The sequence below is a fragment of the Argiope bruennichi genome, chromosome 2 (genome assembly GCF_947563725.1).
Source record: "Argiope bruennichi chromosome 2, qqArgBrue1.1, whole genome shotgun sequence".
In the NCBI taxonomy this organism is placed as follows: domain Eukaryota; kingdom Metazoa; phylum Arthropoda; class Arachnida; order Araneae; family Araneidae; genus Argiope; species Argiope bruennichi.
The window spans coordinates 78,921,893-78,940,310 of record NC_079152.1 but is presented as its reverse complement, the minus strand read 5'-3'; the positions used below and the strand labels follow the sequence as shown (position 1 = coordinate 78,940,310).

General features: G+C 25.6%; 1 protein-coding gene across 1 annotated transcript in view; it reads right to left on the bottom strand.

Annotated features, from left to right (window-relative positions):
* LOC129961965 (chondroitin sulfate proteoglycan 4-like) overlaps nucleotides 1-17,659 on the bottom strand; it is a 162,916-nt gene extending 145,257 nt beyond the window's left edge. Inside the window, exon 1 of the mRNA XM_056075614.1 lies at nucleotides 17,461-17,659. Coding sequence (XP_055931589.1) covers nucleotides 17,461-17,560 — 100 coding nt within the window. The 5' untranslated portion in view covers nucleotides 17,561-17,659. The remainder of the gene's footprint in view (nucleotides 1-17,460) is intronic.
* Nucleotides 17,660-18,418: the final 759 nt, after the last annotated feature.

The window sequence follows — 18,418 nt, the reverse complement described above, 5'->3', positions numbered from 1 at the left end:
GATGGACCATTTATGAAGTCGTCCGAGATTTTTATATTTCTAACATCATAATCTAATATCATCCTAATAACATCATATTCAAATAAAATTATAAAATTACTCTAGTTATCATATATATATATATATATGTGTGTGTGTGTGTGTGTGTGTGTGTGTGTGTGTGTGTGTGTGTGTGTGTGTGTGTGTGTGTGTGTGTGTGTGTGTGTGTGTGTGTGTGTGTGTGTGTGTGTGTGTGTGTGTGTGTGTGTAAAACGAAGTTTTGCCATGAGAATTACTGCAATGAGAGTCTGCCTGAGGAATCTACCTAAAAAAATAGCACAGTATCTCTAAAAAATTTTTATTACTATTATTCTGTATTAAATTATATTTAATTCAGTATTAATTATTATGATCTTACAAATATTTATTTAAAACAAAAAATTCTATCAACAAATGAAAGCTGATTCAGAGATATATAAAAAAATCATCCGTTTGGCATTTCTTCCACCGATTTCGTTTAGACTGGAGCTATTATGATTGTAAAATAGAAGAAAATGCAAATACGAGAGATTTTAAACAACATGTCAGATGCATAGATTGAAAACCAGATGAAATTAGAATGGAAAAACAAATGCTTCTCAATTCATAACTTTCAAACAATTGAGCCTTGAAAAAATTTTCAATACAAAAGTTGTTTGTTGCAATGAGACGATAATTTTTCAAATTCAAGGAGTCTATCAAAATTAGCTTCATAATACAATATTTAAAATAATTAGATTACTTATTATAAGGCTACAATATATTATATTATGTTTGAGTTATATTTTTAATTAAGTAAAATATTTATGATAAAAATAAAACATGGGAAAAAAAGAATCATTACGTAAATAAAAAAAAGAATAAAAATTTAATCTTCCCTTATATAAAGCTCTTTTCTTTTTTTAGCATAAACATTTAAATAGCACATAAAGAATAGTATGAAACTAATATTCCCCTTTTTCAAGCATAAAATTTATAGGTGGAAAAATACCGAATTCAAGTTAATCGGTCATTATAATTATTCAAAAATCATCATTGTTCGTATTCAATCAGGAAAACAGTTTTCAAGGAGAAGATATTAAATTTCATTTAAAATTTGTAATGAAAAAGACATTTTTCATAGAAACACTATATTGCTATAAAAACACTTTAAAATTTGAAATCTTAATTCACATGATGAAAATTGATTAATTCACAAGATTAATTCACATGATGAAAATTGATTAATTCACAAGATTAATTCACATGATGAAAATTGATTAATTCACATGATGAAAATTGATTAATTCACAAGATTAATTCACATGATGAAAATTGATTAATTCACAAGATTAATTCACATGATGAAAATTGATTAATTCACAAGATTAATTCACATGATGAAAATTGATTAATTCACAAGATTAATTCACATGATGAAACATGTTTAATGCATGCATATATTTCTCTTTCACAATTTCCTAAATGTTATGGAATATGGAACGAGTTTTAACTTTTGTGAAGTTTTATAAGTTAGTTAGCTTCGCATTTTAATTTATTTAAGTTATTTTGGAAAAATATTTAGTCTCTTATTGAATTTGCTGAACACATATTTCAATGCAAAATATCGGGTTAAATTAAAACCCGTTGATTAAGAAATACTTTTCGGAAAATTACATTTTCAGTTTGAGTATCAGAAATAAAATAATATACATCATTTTAAGATTTAAATTGTTTTAATTATATTCTTCATTCATGCTTTGATTATAAAACTATGAATTAATTTTAGCGATTATTTTGCTTCATTGTTGCTGATTAATAATAACTTCAAGTTCTGTGAGAATATTTATTGTCTGTAATTGGGTTTATCAGCCAAAACAAATTAAATTCATTCAGAGTTGCACTTATATTATTTTTTGAATCATATATAGTTGTTAATTTTTTTATTTTTACATTCTTTATTTTTTTTTTCGTAAAGCACACGCATTTAATTAATCGGGTAAAAATATTTGGAGATGTTCTAATCGATAATGCAATTAAAAATAGATAGACTTATAGAACCGTGTTAAAATCGGAACAACATCTTCTTTTCCTAAAAATACATTTGTAGTTTATCAAACTAAAAGGACTTCTGTGTAAAGTCTTTGTTAATCGGATCTGACAAAGTCTTGAAAGCCGTAGAGGAAATAAGTTTTGCGTAAACCACATTCTCTTTTTTTTTCTGAATTCAACAGAGAAAAGAAATATTGGTGGTGCTATTTCATTACACTTTATCTATAACATTTTTCTTTTTCTACACTTTCGTCATTTTTCCCCCACTGAAAAGATAACAAAGGCGTGAAAGCATTAAGTCCTCTCTTCCCCCACCCTCATCTTTCTGTCCTGTCTTCGCCACATCTATGCTCTGAAATGACTTTGGGGATTGAAGTTTAAACAACATTTAAAGGATTCATTATCTGGGTTATAATAGATAATTCGAAAATCAATTATTTTCTCTGTATTTCAATTCAGTACTCTGTATTTTAATTCAGCTCTTGTATTTTAATTCAGCTCTTGTATTTTAATTCAGTATTTCTCCTCAAGGAGAAAAAACAATTATAATTTAAGACATGATGATTTTTTAAAATATTCTTTATTATCATTCATTATCCAAGTTATAATACATACTTAGAAAATCAATTATTTTCTCTGTATTTCAATTCAGTATTCTGTATTTTTATTCAGCTTTTGTATTTTTATTCAGTCTCTTCTCAAGAAAAAAAGAATTAATTAAAAATTTTTAAAAATGATGATTTTTAAAAATATTCTTTATTATTATTTATTATCTGAGCTATAATAGATAGTTCGAAAATCAATTATTTTCTCTATGTTTCAAGTCTGTATTTTTATTCAGCTCTCTTATATTTTAATTCAGTCTCTTCTCAAAGAAAAGAAAGAATTAATTAAAATTTAAAAAAATGTTGATTTTTAAAAATATTCCTTATTATCATTCATTATATGAGCTATAATAGATAGTAAAAAAAATCAATTATTTTCTCCGTATTTCAATTCAGTATTCTGTATTTTTATTCGGCTTTTGTATTTTAATTCAGTCTCTACTCAAAGGAAAGAAAGAATTAATTAAAATTTTAAAACATGATTTTTAAAAATATTCCTTATTATCATTCATTATCTGAGCTATAATAGATAGTTCGAAAATCAATTATTTTCTCTATGCTTCAATTCAGAATTCTGTATTTTTATTCAGCTCTTATATTTTAATTCAGTCTTTTATCAAAGGAAAGAAAGAATTATTTAAAATTTTAAAACATGATGATTTTTAAAAATATTCTTTGTTACTATTTTTTCCAAAGCTAGATTTTCGAATATAAAATTTGATACATACACATAAAATATATAATATTCCATTAAATTTGTACACATATTTATTGAAAAAAATCTATAATGTAAATTTTTCTATAAAATCAAACTTCTGAGCGATTTTATATTCAATTGATGTTTTATTCCCAATAATTACATCTAGGCATCAAGTAAAACAGAAATGTATTACGATAATTTAATATTTTTTCATGTACTTTTAATCAAACGAAGTAAATATTCTTTTTGAATGTAAACATAGTAATAGTTCTAACATGTTAAAACTTCTTTTTTTCAATCTTATATTCCCGTGTTTGTGAATAATTTTAAAATTCAGTTTACAAATGAAGTTTAAAATTATTCTGATTTTCTCCTCATTTTGGGCAACAAGGTAAATAATTAAATCACATTTAATTATAACTATCCAATTAATCATAACATCAAATTTTGGTTAAATAAAAGTGAGAACTATTAGTTTTAATGTATCTATTGTTACAATTTATTCACCAAGATAAGAGATCTTTTAATTATAGTTGCTGAAATTGTTTTAAAGGATGTAACTGTTTTAAGAGATCTTTTAATTATAATTGCTGAAATTGTTTTAAAGGATGTAACTGCTTTAAGAGATCTTTTAATTATAGTGCTGAAACTGTTTTAAAGAATAAAAAATAAAATAAAAATAATTGCTGAAAATATTTTAAAAATAAGTATGTAAATAAAGTGAACCGATGCAATAAGGAATTATGGCTAACATAATCAAATATTAAATAATGTGATATTGGCAAAGTATTTAATTAATTATCATATAAATCAATTTATGCCATATTTTATTTGCATGCAAGATTCAATGATAATAAAAATTCTATACTAATGTATAGTACCAAATTTTAATTCAAAATAATAAAAATATTCTATTCGTTTCTTCAGCGAATAAAGAAAAAATGAATTATACATTTTTGTTACGTTTGAATATATATCAAACTTCCTTTCGATTAAATGATATACTTTCTCATAATTAAAAAAAGGAGTGAGGAAATCCCAACAAAACACAACGGAAGGCTCCATTGCAAATCGTAAATACCGAAAAAAAATCTTCAGATCATAGTGGATATGTTTATTTTTTAATAAATTTTTCTTTCGCGCCAGTATTTTTAAATAAATCGAATATCAGCAAGTATGGCATTATTGGTTGTTTCTCTTTCATATTTTCTGCTCCATAAATTCAATTTTCAAGGTAACAAGAAAAAGGGGAAAAAAGAAACAGTGATAACAATCGTGATTTCAACTCTCAGATTTCTTCAGATTTCATAAGCATAAAGAATTTTTCAATCTGCTTTTTGAAAACCGATCTCAGAAAAGCTTAGATAAGGATCTTTTCAGATATCTCCAATTTAAATCTGAATTGAGTAGTTTAATGTAATATTCTTTGACAAAGGATAACATAGGCAAGCAAAAACATCAGTTTCGGCATTAAATTAGAAAATGATATCTAAGAAGGATTCAAATTCCATTTAAATTTTTTATCAACGTAAATCAAGTGAATAAGTTCTTCTGTGTTCTCATTTTTAAGAATAGAAAAAAAAAAAAAACGTAGTGAAAAACTTCAGTGTAAAAGATATATTCTTCGTATTGAGTTTTAGAATCTAGAATTGAATTGAGCATTTATTAGAATACCAGAAAAGAAGTAAAAAATTCGAAATACAAATCGTGTTTCTTTTTTAACTAAAAAAAGTACTTTTTTAAAATCTTTTTAAGAAGTTTCCTTGTTATTCTTTATTTTAAGTTTCCAGTTTGAATTATGTAATAATTACCAAGTGATATATATATATATATATATATGGTAAAATTCTTACAGGATTATGTCATCGTTGTCACAATTTCTACTAATAATAAAAAAATAATGTGAATCTGTGTATGTCTCTGTGTGACATTCTACAGGAGAAACAGTTAAGCTTAGAACTAACATATTTGGCATATACATGCTTTAATTTATTCGAATTTGAAAATTTATTTGGAATTATCTATGTCTCTCTCTCTCTCTCTCTCTCTATATATATATATATATATATATATATATATATATATATATATATATAATATATAATATATATATATATATATATATATATATATATATATATATATATATATATATATATATATATATATATATATATATATATACATAATCGAAAGGGTCTTCGAAAGGGTTTATTCGTTTGAACCTTTAACCTTATATAATTCTACATTCTTTGATGGAATGAAACGAAATTTGGCACACATGCTCTTTAGTAAAGAATGCTTAACTTCACACTATTAAAAAATCCTGTGCCCTACTAAGGAAGAATAAAAGGAAGTAGCAGGATTTTTAGGTTTTCTCATTATAACTATGGAATATATTATTGCGCAAAAAAAAGTTTGAAAACCATCTTAAAATTTAAAATTCCATTTTTAATGACATTTTTTAAATGGATTTTACTTCTGAACAATTATTTATCCAATTTTAAACAATTTTTCTAAAATAATTTATAATAATTTTTCTATCCCGTCGAAATATTAAATATGCATATATGCCAAACGGTTAGTCTCAATATTACTAAATTGCTATTCTAATTACAATTGAGCTTCCAAATCCTTTTGTAAAGTTAAATATAAGTATTATGATGTAAACCATAGAATGAGAAATTGTATGCATTTAGTTTTTAGCTAATACATGAGGCAAATAAACCCCTGGATAGAGTGATTTATAATTAATTTAAAAATTAAGTAGGATTTTGTAGTTTTCTGAGGATTTCCAAAAATATCATTGCAAAAAAAGCAGGTTAAAATACAATAGGCTAATTTAAACAGTAAATTGCCAATTTATAAAGTTCTCCTGCAATTCTTTTTCAGAATTTTGATAATCTTATATGCACATTTAGAAGAGAGTTAAGCAGAATTATTATGTTTACAGATACAATTCACTATTACGGGATTTACCAAAAATTGACAACCTCTTGTATTTCTAAATATTAATAAAAGTCATTGTGGTTATGTATTTATACATGTATATTCCACTTCTTCTCTTTTACACAGTTATTAGAAAGAATACTGTCAACTTTTCAAAACTCAATTAAATATTCAATCAACACCAAGATTTTGTCTTCCCTCCTTAATAGCTTCAAAAGAAATTATTCTAAAAGAAATATTTTCAAACCATTTTAAAATTCCTAATTTTACCATTTCAACATCAATAACTTTTATGAGCACAATTTTTTCAATTGTTATTTATTTTTTTAAAAAATAAGTGTTTTAAATTTAACTTTAACTTAGAATTACTCAACCGATTTTTACTCTTTAATTTTTGTATTATTTTAATATAGATTTTTTTGCCGCGCTTTCGTTTGTTTCAAAGAAGTGATTTAACTATATCTAAAAAGGCATAAGTTAAGTGATCAAACGGAGGCAAGAAAAGAAAAGTTCTAACGAAAAGATTAAACAAATGTTTGATGGCAGCAGCGACTTCAGACTATGGGAATTAGTCAATATTTTGTCTTTTTTTATTACAGAAACTTAGGATGAAATTATTTTGCATAAAAGTTACAAAATCTTAAAATTAAAGACTTCAAAATTAAGATTAAAAAAAAGAGAGACCAATTTCATTTTTTCAACATTTATTTATCAGTTGTTATTAACTTTTTAACTCTTTTAACGCAAATGGTTTTGAAGTAAGGAGATTTATACTTACTTCCTTGCTGGGCAATATTGAAATTTTGAGCGTTTCTATCAATATCAATAATATATATCATTATTATATATGTAATGATATTTTAAAATCTAATTTAAACTTAATTAATTTCCAAACTGTTGTCTTAAATTAGCCCATATTAACTTCATTCTAAAATATTCTCTTATTTCCTGATCCTATTTCACTTTTTCTATTTAATTAATACAACACGAGTTCTAAAATTGCTGAATCGGCTAAAAGCCGATAAGTTTCCACATTTCGAGTGAAGGGATAAAATATTGCTCAAAGTTATACCGGGTATATCACTTATTATGTAATAGTTCTAATGAATGTTAATTGCAAATTATAATTGGTTTAAAAATGAAACAAAGCATAAATTATTAATTAAGAATAATCCTTAAATATTAGCTTAATTAATGATATAAAATAAAGAGTTCTAAAGAAAAAAAAGGGGTAATGTTCTTGACATTTTTTTCTATGTTGTGTTATTTGTTTTCCATGTTCTAAAATCAACATTTATATCTGGCTCTCTTCTGAACACAAGTTTTTCTTTGCAATTTTCTAAGTAGAAATACTTTTATTCGTTCCTTCTAGTATATAAGTAAAGGAAAGATTTCTTGCTTGAGTCTAACCAAAGAAAGAGATCGCCTTAATGTCACTATTCTTGATGACGTGATTAGCCCTTAGTTGACGTCTGATTAGAGCTCTCTACTCCTACTATACTCAATCTCGATAGAAATCAATCTTGTAACATGTAGTTAGATTAACGACTGCAAATAACTAACAAAAAAAACTTCAAAACTGTTCTAGGTAGTTAAGAGTTACTATTAATTTAAATGTATTTCAAACATTTGTATAGTAAATTTTAACGATTAAATGAAAATCAAAAATAAAATAACGGTAGATAATTATTGGTTTTTAAAAAAAAGTATATGTAACTTATTTCCATAATAAAACTCAACAACAGCAAAAAGGCTAAATTTTCAGCAATCGCATTTTTTCCAAGATTCTTTTTTTTTTCATTATTTTTATCAAATTTTTGTATTTTGATATTATCTGCCAATTATCTTGCTTACTTTGAGAAAAAATGTCTCCATTGATTCCTTCAATATTTTATATAAATAACTATTTGAACGAGCTTCGAAGTTCTTTGTAAGAAATATGTTCTTTACGAAATTCTAGAAATTTGATGCTTTCTTTTCAAATTTCTAGAAAGATTATGTATTTTGATAGTATCTGCCAATAATCTTGCTTACTTTGAGAAAAAATGTTTCCATTGATTCCTTCAATATTTTATATAAATAACTATTTGAACGAGCTTCGAAGTTCTTTGTAAGAAATATGTTCTTTACGAAATTCTAGAAATTTGATGCTTTCTTTTCAAATTTCTAGAAAGATTATGTATTTTGATAGTATCTGCCAATAATCTTGCTTACTTTGAGAAAAAATGTTTCCATTGATTCCTTCAATATTTTATATAAATAACTATTTGAACGAGCTTCGAAGTTCTTTGTAAGAAATATGTTCTTTACGAAATTCTAGAAATTTGATGCTTTCTTTTCAAATTTCTAGAAAGATTATGTATTTTGATAGTATCTGCCAATAATCTTGCTTACTTTGAGAAAAAATGTTTCCATTGATTTTTTTTCAATATTTTGTATAAATAACAATTTGAAAGAGCTTCGAAGATCTTTGTAAAAAATATGTTATTTATGACATTCTAGAAATTTGATGTGTTTTTTTTTCTCAAATTTTTAGAAAGATTATGTATTTTGATAGTATCTGCCAATTATCTTGCTTACTATGAGAAAAAATGTTCCCAATGATTTCTTCAATATTTTATATAAATAACAATCTGAACGATCTTCGAAGTTCTTTGTAAGAAATATCTTATTACGACATTCTAGAAATTTGATCGTTTTTTTCTCAAATTTCTAGAAAGACGGAACTGAAATTTTAAATTGTAGACATTCTTCAACAGTGACAACTCTTAAGTCGATAGTGGACAAAAAAATTGGGAGCAACCACTTTACCAGTAAATGTTGTAACATTTGTTTCACTGCATTATAAGGACACATATCACGATATTTACCGGTAGTGAAGAGAGGATGGAGAGGAGATAAAAGTATTTAATCGATTCATTATATAATTTATATCGATTACAGATGTTAAAACTTAATAATACTCAACTATAATAATCACGCTTGAAAAAATTTAAGTCAAATGCAGGACTATTTAACTAGGTGCGTTGATACGCTAAAAAACTTTGTTATGGCTGCCAATATCACTAACTATAATTTCATTATTATCGGTCAATAACAACATTCTTATCAAATATATACACCAAAATATTTTATCTTAAATTCAATATAAATTACTTTTAACGGCGAATGAACCTGCACACAAAAATAAATAATCACAACAAATATCATAAAAATCACGAATACAAAATTGCATCAAGTCATTTTCAGCCTGCAGAAATATTTTATCGAACGCATTAATAATATCTTAATTACTTCGCAGTGTTTGGTTAGCTTAATTTAACGAATACTGCTGGAAAATCGATTCAAAATCTCGTTTTGGGAAAATTTTGAGACATATTTTCGCAGTGAATGAAAATTCCAAAGAGAGACAGAAACAAAACAAATATTTCACCGTGCCTTCTTAATGGATGCTGTAGCTCCCAGCTATGCGTTAAATTCAGTTACAATAAACCCGGAAAAACAGGAAAAGTACTTCGCTTCTTAAACGCTCAGAACATTGCGAAAGAGCACTAAATTAAACAAAAGAAGAAATAAAAGTGCACATCAAGCATTAAAGGACGGTAATGAAGAAGACATATCTTTAAAAGTTCCTCGTGATCGGTTTATTTATTTTAGAGCTCAGATGAAATTGCCTTAATGCTAAAAAAGGAAAGGTCCTTTAAAGACAAGTCAAATGGATAAATAAAGTCTTCCTTTTCCAAACACTTCACATTGATCTTAATTAAAGCTGCTGAAATCTAATAAGTTTCAAGTCGCGCTTATTTTTTATCCTCTTTTAATGAAAATTATTCAGGTGAATAAATATGTTCAGTTTAGCTAAAGTAACTTAATGTTTAATATGAAGTTAATTATTATCAAAAATATGAGTTTTTATGATTTAGTTGAGTATAAAGTAAGTTAATAAAAACATTGCAAGTAATGAACTAGATTTTACGTTTCTTTTTTCCAAACCAACAATCTTTTTACTGAATTTTTTTTGTATCTTTTTACTATACCATATTAATTTTCATTAATGTTGAATCAATTTTTTGTTGCTGTTATTTTCCTGTTACAAAAAAGGTATAGGGAAAATTATAAAATACGACAAATTAAAAAATGGTGTTCAAATCAATTAAGTAAAATAAATTTGCAATTGTTTTCTTTTTAACCAAAAATAACTTTGATCATTCTATGATTTGCGATTTTTTTAATACATTGCAAAGATTATAATACTGTTTAGAGCAAAGTTCAAAGAGCTACTCCCAAATGATGTACCATCGAGAAACGTTACTATCAAATCTTGATATAAAACTCAATAATCCGCTTATTCAGCGGTACATTAAATTGCCTTAATAGAATTTGTAGTAGAAGAATGTAGAGAAATAGTAGAAGAATAAGAAGTGTAAAATACAGAATAATGATGTAGGTTCTTAATAAAATGCCATAATTCTTTGGATGTAGTGTAATGTTTATAATATTTTTTGTAATTAATAAAATTTGAAATATTTTAAAATTTTCATGTTTTTAAAAACTGAACAACAAGTAATAAAAATTAAACCATCATTATTGCAATAATTCCTTTTGTTCAAAAATATATGTACATTCTTCTTGTATTTTTATTGCAAAATTTATATCAAAATCCAATTTCCTTATTAAATATAAGTATTACAGTAGATATAATTATCATAGTAGATATTTCTTTATTAAATTAATTTATTACAGTAGATATATTTAAAAATGACAATATCCCTTCGTGTTTTTTCTTTTCCTTTTAGAATAAAGTGCAAGAAAATACTCAAACTTCTTTTTCGATTGTATGGCTTGTTTTTCGTTTCTAATTAAATTACTAAAATTGAATTTAAATCTTCAACATTTTTTACCATGAATTAGGAGACGTACTATTAAATACCAATGACGTTATCAAGATTATTTCACAGAAATGAATCGCAATATTTTAATTTAATTTCTTACAACATATAGAATAATATGAAAGCTAAACGCCGTGAAACCGTAAATGGATTACTATCAAGCAGGATGGATTACTAAAAATTATTAACAAGCAATTTATTAATGAAACTTCTTTTTACTGTTTAATATCCTGTATGATATTTTTTAAATAGCTAGGGTTATGCTGGTAAATAAAAATATAAATGTTTGACTTAGCTGGAGCTAGCGAAATTGAGGGACACTATCTCACATAGGATTTTCTTTTAAATTTTCAACATCTAAAAAACTAAAGTTTTTAAAGGAAGCGCCATGACTAGAAAAGTATTATTAAAATTTTCAAAGCAGATATTTTAATTAATTTCCTTTCAGTTAAAATAAATTAATACTTAATATTTGTTTATTTATTTACCAGTTTCGGGCACATATGTTTTATTATTTATTTATTCTGCAGTGCAATCATAATATCAAGCAAGGTTTTTTTTTTTCAAAAATGTTAATTCCATTTGGAATGTCAATAAGAAAACATAACTTGTTAAATACAATTTGGTGACCAGTTTGTATAACGTCTAGTATCATTAGCGTCGAATAAATCAAATGAATAAATAAAACCGTGTAAAATCAAGGAACTTGTTTTCACACAACTGTTGGCAAGGAAAGAACCTATTTAAGAGCAATATATACATCAAGGAAGAGGACTTCCAATTTTGAAAAATGAAAGCAAAAATGTTTATTTTCTAAAAGTATCAAATCTTGGCACATGAAAGAAAAAAATTTCAAGAATTGGTGCAAGGAAATTCAGGGAATGATTATGCCGATGGAATTAATTAGCAACCAATATTTTGAGAAAAATACAAGTAATGGTAGTAAGATTCAAAATGAAAAACGATATAAGTTTGAATAATTTATCTAATACTCGAAAAGAAAAAAAAATGATTATTATTTAAAAATTTATTATCTATGCTTACTTTTTTCACAGATCAGAAATCGAAGGAAAATTCTCAGTTCAGTCATTAAGGAAAAAGCTAAAATATTAAAGGAAATTTTTTTTCTGGTATTTTTCCGAATCCATCTAAGAGTCAATAATAAAACTCAATAGAACGCAAAAATTCAAATTAAGGATATATCGAAGATCGAAACAATTGAGGATATATGGTTCATCAATATTCAAATATTGTTATAAATAATTAATTTTATCTCAAAGATTTTGATCAAGCTTGCTTGCCATAAGTAGTTTTTAGTGTTGCCATTTAATGTTTCACAGCTATAGAATTTAATGAATGCTTAAGGGCATTCATAAATGAAAAGATAAAATTCATAAATAAAAGGAAAATTTTCTTCCAAGATTTGCGTTGTTATCCTTCATTAAGAACATTTAATTAAAAACATTCTTTGAAACAATGTGTTATTTTGCATTTTGGGAGTATTTAAATTTTTTTCGTAAATACTTGAAGTTTCGGCTCTTATTTTGTTGATCAATTTTCGGTTATGATTACAATAACTGCAGCTTCATTCATTCTAAATATTTTTGATTGAAAATATCAGGAAAGATAGACTTTAATGTTTGATGAATTTTGACAAACAGAAACTACACATTCTTATATTTAAACTTCATTAAGAATATATTATTTTAAACATCCTAAATGAAATATTAATACTTTCATTGTTAATAAATATTAATATTCATATGATATATTAATCTTTGAACTGTCAAATAATCAGAAACATGGGTACTCACGCTTTACCTAGGAAACGAAACCGCAATTTTGAGTATATAAAGATAGGAATATAATAATCATTAATTTTCAAAAACCTGCTGAAAATGTACACCAAACAACATAAATCATATCAGCATTCTGATTTCTTATATCAAATATTGCTCATTTATTTTTGAAATACGTCTAGAATACAGAAAAAGTTCTAACAAATCTATTGTTGTAATCTACAATTATTGTTCACATAATGTAGAACTCAACTTCAAATATTCAAACTTAATTAAATAAATATTTTTATGGTTTTTTCAACTTAACTGAAATTATAATGGCTTTTAATTTACTAAAATTTTATAATTATTTCGGACGAAAAATGATAACAATAGTGGGATAGAATTTTTCGTTTAAAAAATGTAATTAGTTATTAATTATAATTGAATCCATAGGAAGCTGTGTTCGATGACATTTCCAATGTAATGTATGCTTTTCGTTTTATATCTCATTCAATTTTTAGTTATTATAAGTTATAAGTAGAAAGTTAATTGATACTTAATTTATGTTTCAAAGAACACAATAATTTTTTAAGATATTTATTTGCATTACATTTACAAAAGAGTTTCAAATGATTCAGTCAGTTATTTTCACAGGCATTATAAATTTTAAATTATTTTAAGCTAGAAACTTTTAATTTTTGATTAAAAAAAAACATCCTTTGTTAATATAAAGCTCAATAGATTAAGAAAAAAAATCCATAAATGATTAAAATTTCGAAATAATATCTTTATTATATTAATCGTTAAAACAATAATCTCTTTATTAAACTTTATTTTTTAATACAAAAATTGGATAGTGTTTCTTTGAAACTACTTTTCTTTTAAGAACAACAAAATCTTTTTGTTTTAATCGACCATTTAATATTTTGTAAGAATTCCTTATACTTTCCAGTTTATTGTTTTTTTAGGATTTATTCGGCCCAATATTTTTTCCAGAACGCTTTTCAAGCGTTACTATTATTGATCCAAAAAGAACGAAAACTACTTTAAAGCATCTGCTGCTTTCTTGTTCCCAAGGAAATAATTTAATTCTTCTTTCTATATATAACCGTGAAATGTCTGAATTTAGACGCCATTTCAAGGAAAAATTACGAGAATTTTAAACACGGGGATGTAATATGAACCAAAGCTAAATATTATTAACTTCCATTCAATTTCCTAGAAATTATATTAATAGTTATCTAAACCAGAAAGTCAGTCGGGTAGTTGCTTTAGGTGAAAAGAATTACCCCGGTACTCGCTAGGAGTCAACTGTTTATTTTCTGAGCTATAAAATTTTCTATTATAAAGTTCAAAGTTTACTTTTTTTTTATCAAACTAATATATATATATATATATATATATATATATATATATATATATATATACAATGTTTGTGACAAAATGAGAGAGAGAAAGAGAACTAATAACAGATGTACATTTATGAAACAATCTAGAAAGAATGCTGAAATCTATGTTATGCTCAACTTTCATCAGCCATATTTGTTGCATTTCATTTTTTTCCATGGCTTAGTAAATAATTTTTACTTATCAAATAGAAATGAATTGTCTTCAACGTGTTTTATTCAATCTTATTACAATTTTTTTGCTAAAAGAAATATGTTTTTTTGGAACCTTTTTTAATAATTTCACATTAAGTTATATAGTAATTAATAATTCTTAGATGGTTATCCTCAGTATATTTAAATATTTTCAGCATTGTGAGCAAAAGTAGCTTAAAATTATTTAAAATTTATACTTTTCTAATTTGCATTATATATATATATATATATATATATATATAGTCTCTACTTTGAATTTGCATGTTAAAAGTATTTATCTATTTATTTGATAATATATTAATCCTAATCAGCAAAGTTTGATTCGCTATCAAATTTAATTTTTTTCCAACTCATTTTGTATAGTTTAATGATCAATAATATTACTTTTTGCTACAATTTTTTACTTCAAAAAGAAGATTTTTTATTAGACTTTTAGAACTTATTACTTTTTAATAATTAATTAATTTAGATAAAAAAAAATTAAATTCAAAATTGAATTTTTTAACCATTTTTTCTACGTTTCTCAAGACAAAATGCCCTTAACTTATAACAAAAAAAAATCAGAGTAAAATTAAGGAATTGTATATATATGTCATTAAAATTTTCCTTTTCTCAGGAATAAATTACAATAAAAAATTTAAAAAGTACATTTCTTCTAAAATCTAAGCTATTAGTCCCTTCTAAAAGCAGTAATTTATCACCTCGCCTTTTCCTTAAATATTTTCCCTTCCAACTACTAGATTATAATATGAGGTTAATACTTTTTCTTCGTACAGGAAGAATAATTATATTCACTCATCTACTCTAGAATGTTGAATGGTTAAGAAGAACGTATTCATTAAAGGCAAATGATTTTAAATTTCCATACATTAAGTGTATTCTCCCACAGTTTCCCAGCGCTACTCTTTCTTAGGCTTCAATCCTCGTATTCTTGGGAGAATAATCTTTCATTCTTCTCTAATATTCTATTCTTCACTTTTACCTCTTTATTCTTTCAAGCAACAGCGAGACGTCCTCGTGGAATTCTCTCGATAAGAATATTAAGTATCCTTTAAAATGTTTGTTGACTCCTGTTCCAACGCAGGCATGTAGAATCCGTTCCGAATTTTCTGTGAGTATGCTAAGTGAATGTAATGAGCTTCATTCTGTGAATGAAGATAGGGGGCGTATTCTTCTGTTGAGTCTGTGTGAATGATCGATATAAATGAGAATGCCTAAAGTTAAATTTGGTACTTTCAATAATAGTTTTTTTCTTCAGATAGTATTTAAGAAGATAATTTTATCACTATAGAATAAAGTAAAATAAATTGAATTCCTGTGGAATCTTGACTGATGGACCAAATGAACGTTTTTAGAGGTTTTTGTCGTAACTCAAAATTTGATCTTTATTTCATTAAAATGTATATAATCATATTAAATACAAGAGGCAGTTTTTTCCTATATTTTTATCATTTTAAATAGATATATTCAAGATGGTAATTAATTTTTACTATAGAATCAAATATAATGCATTATGCAATCGATACATATGTCGAAATTTAATTATTAGCAAATAAAAAGAATAAACAGTTTTTTAATCCTTCTCAAGGCAACTACAAATATGATTTACTTCGCCAAAATCTAGATCATCATAAAATACGCAATATTTTCTTTAAATATAAAGTTTAAAATAACATTATTTTGGAACACATCTTTTAATATTTAAATATAAAATTGGTAGTTTTTAATAATCTAGTTGAAAATGCTCCTCTAATTCAAAAATATAAAAATTACATAAAATAGATAATAAACAAAATGCACACTATTCAATTTCGACTTAAATTAAAGAGTTACCAGTTTCAGAGAAAAAGCTAGAACTTTTTGTCTATCAAAGAGTTATTTATTATTAAAGGCTTTAATCTTAAGCCCTTTTATTTTATATGAAAAATAAACTATATTTATCATAAACAAGAGAAAATATTACTTAAATAATTATAATAAATTGATTAAACTTAAATAAACTATTATTTAAATAAGTTATGTGTCATTTATTTGTTTCTTGTATCCTATCAAGATTTCCCATGTTAATAGAACGATGTTGATAACGAACTTTACTAAATCTAATGAGTTTATAAATTTGTAACAACAGATGGCTGAAAGCATTTTTTCCAAAAAACCTCTAAATTCATTTTGTGTGAACTGTATGATTGTTAGTGCAATCGATGTAAATAATGAGTTCTGTTACCACTGATTGCTTGATTATCATAGTTCACGCAAAATAGATATAAAAGAACCCTTTGAAAACTGTATACATTCTCACCCATTAAAACACTTTACCGTTAAGTTTATAAGTAAAAATTAGTTTTATCATGGTAATATAAATTCTGCTATATTAAGCCATAAATTATTTTGTAATGTTTTCAGCCTTTACAATTTCATCTTTAGTTTAAAATCTCAAAAGAGCTTAAAATTAATAAGATTAATATTTTACAGTTTTAGTAGAAAAAGACAATGGATGCAAGTCTCTCTAAAATACCATATATTGATAAATAAAAATTTATTTAAATGTTAATTCTCTGGCACAAAGAATAAAAAAAATGAATACAGTTCTAACTCTCTATTCAATAAATTAACGCTTTACATTATTCTGTAATTGAATTCAATCGACTCATTTCATTGGACACAACTAGTATTTACTTGATTTTTCAAGATTATAAAATACACCCTATTGTTATTACTACTCTTGTCAGCGGAATGGATATTAAAGAGGCATTCGAGAGAACGAAAACAGCATCCCATGTGAATTTGTGTCAACTTCCCACCGGACGTCTTAAAAACGGAGCGCAAAACTACAGAAGTTGCAGTAAGCGGGGAACTTTCTCTAAGTACATTAAAACGTGGACTTACCCGACTCAACCGCAAACGGCCCCTGGAAAGGCGGCAGAAACAACACCAGGATTTGCAAAGTCCACAACAAAGTGCGAAAATCCACGGACCGAACCATCATGCAAGACTTCTACATGATACCATCTATGCAACCGAATAAGAAACTCAAGTGTTGATTTTAGGCGACCCCGCCGAATTTACACCTACTCGCGATAGTGGAACGCGATCGTCTGCAATTCAATATTTCTCCCCATCCTCCTCTCGGAGGAGTCAAGAATGAATTTAAGCATCCCTCCCCACCCCTTTGCTTCATCGGCGCGCGCCATCTAACGAGAAGAATCAGAAGCGTCATTTTAGAAGATGGAATATGCCAGTTGCTATATTTTTTTTTAATCTTTTGTTCTCGCTAGATAGACAGAAAAGAGGAAATGCTGATTTTATCGCTGTCATAAGCGAAGAATGCGATTTTGAGCACCATCAATTCAAAGAATCGTCAACACGTAATAAAGGGAATATCTTTTTCTTTTTCTTCCTTTTTTTCACCTTAGAAAACTAGAGTTGGAATACAAATATCTCTTTTGACAGCTAAAACTCACACTGACAATTTGATTTCATTTTCTTTTGTAGATAGCGTCCCGTTGATAGAAAAAAGATAAGTGACTTTTCACTAAAGAATGGATATTTGCGCTTCATCTGTTTCTTTTTAAAAAAGCGGGGTTTTGTCAATTCAACTTTAATTCATTTCAGTTTCATAGTTGGAATATTTTAAAGATATTGCAACATCATGCATCAGAAGCATTATTAAATGTTTTCTTTTAACTAAGTACAGTGGTAGAAGAAAGTTATTTCGACGATGAAAAGACAAAAATTAAAATTAAAATTCTTCAAAAATTTGTATTCTGTTAAACTTATCTAAAAATGAGTAGAGAAAAAGAAAGCGTCAATGTTTAAGTTAAAGATGGTTGTAAAGATTTATTTT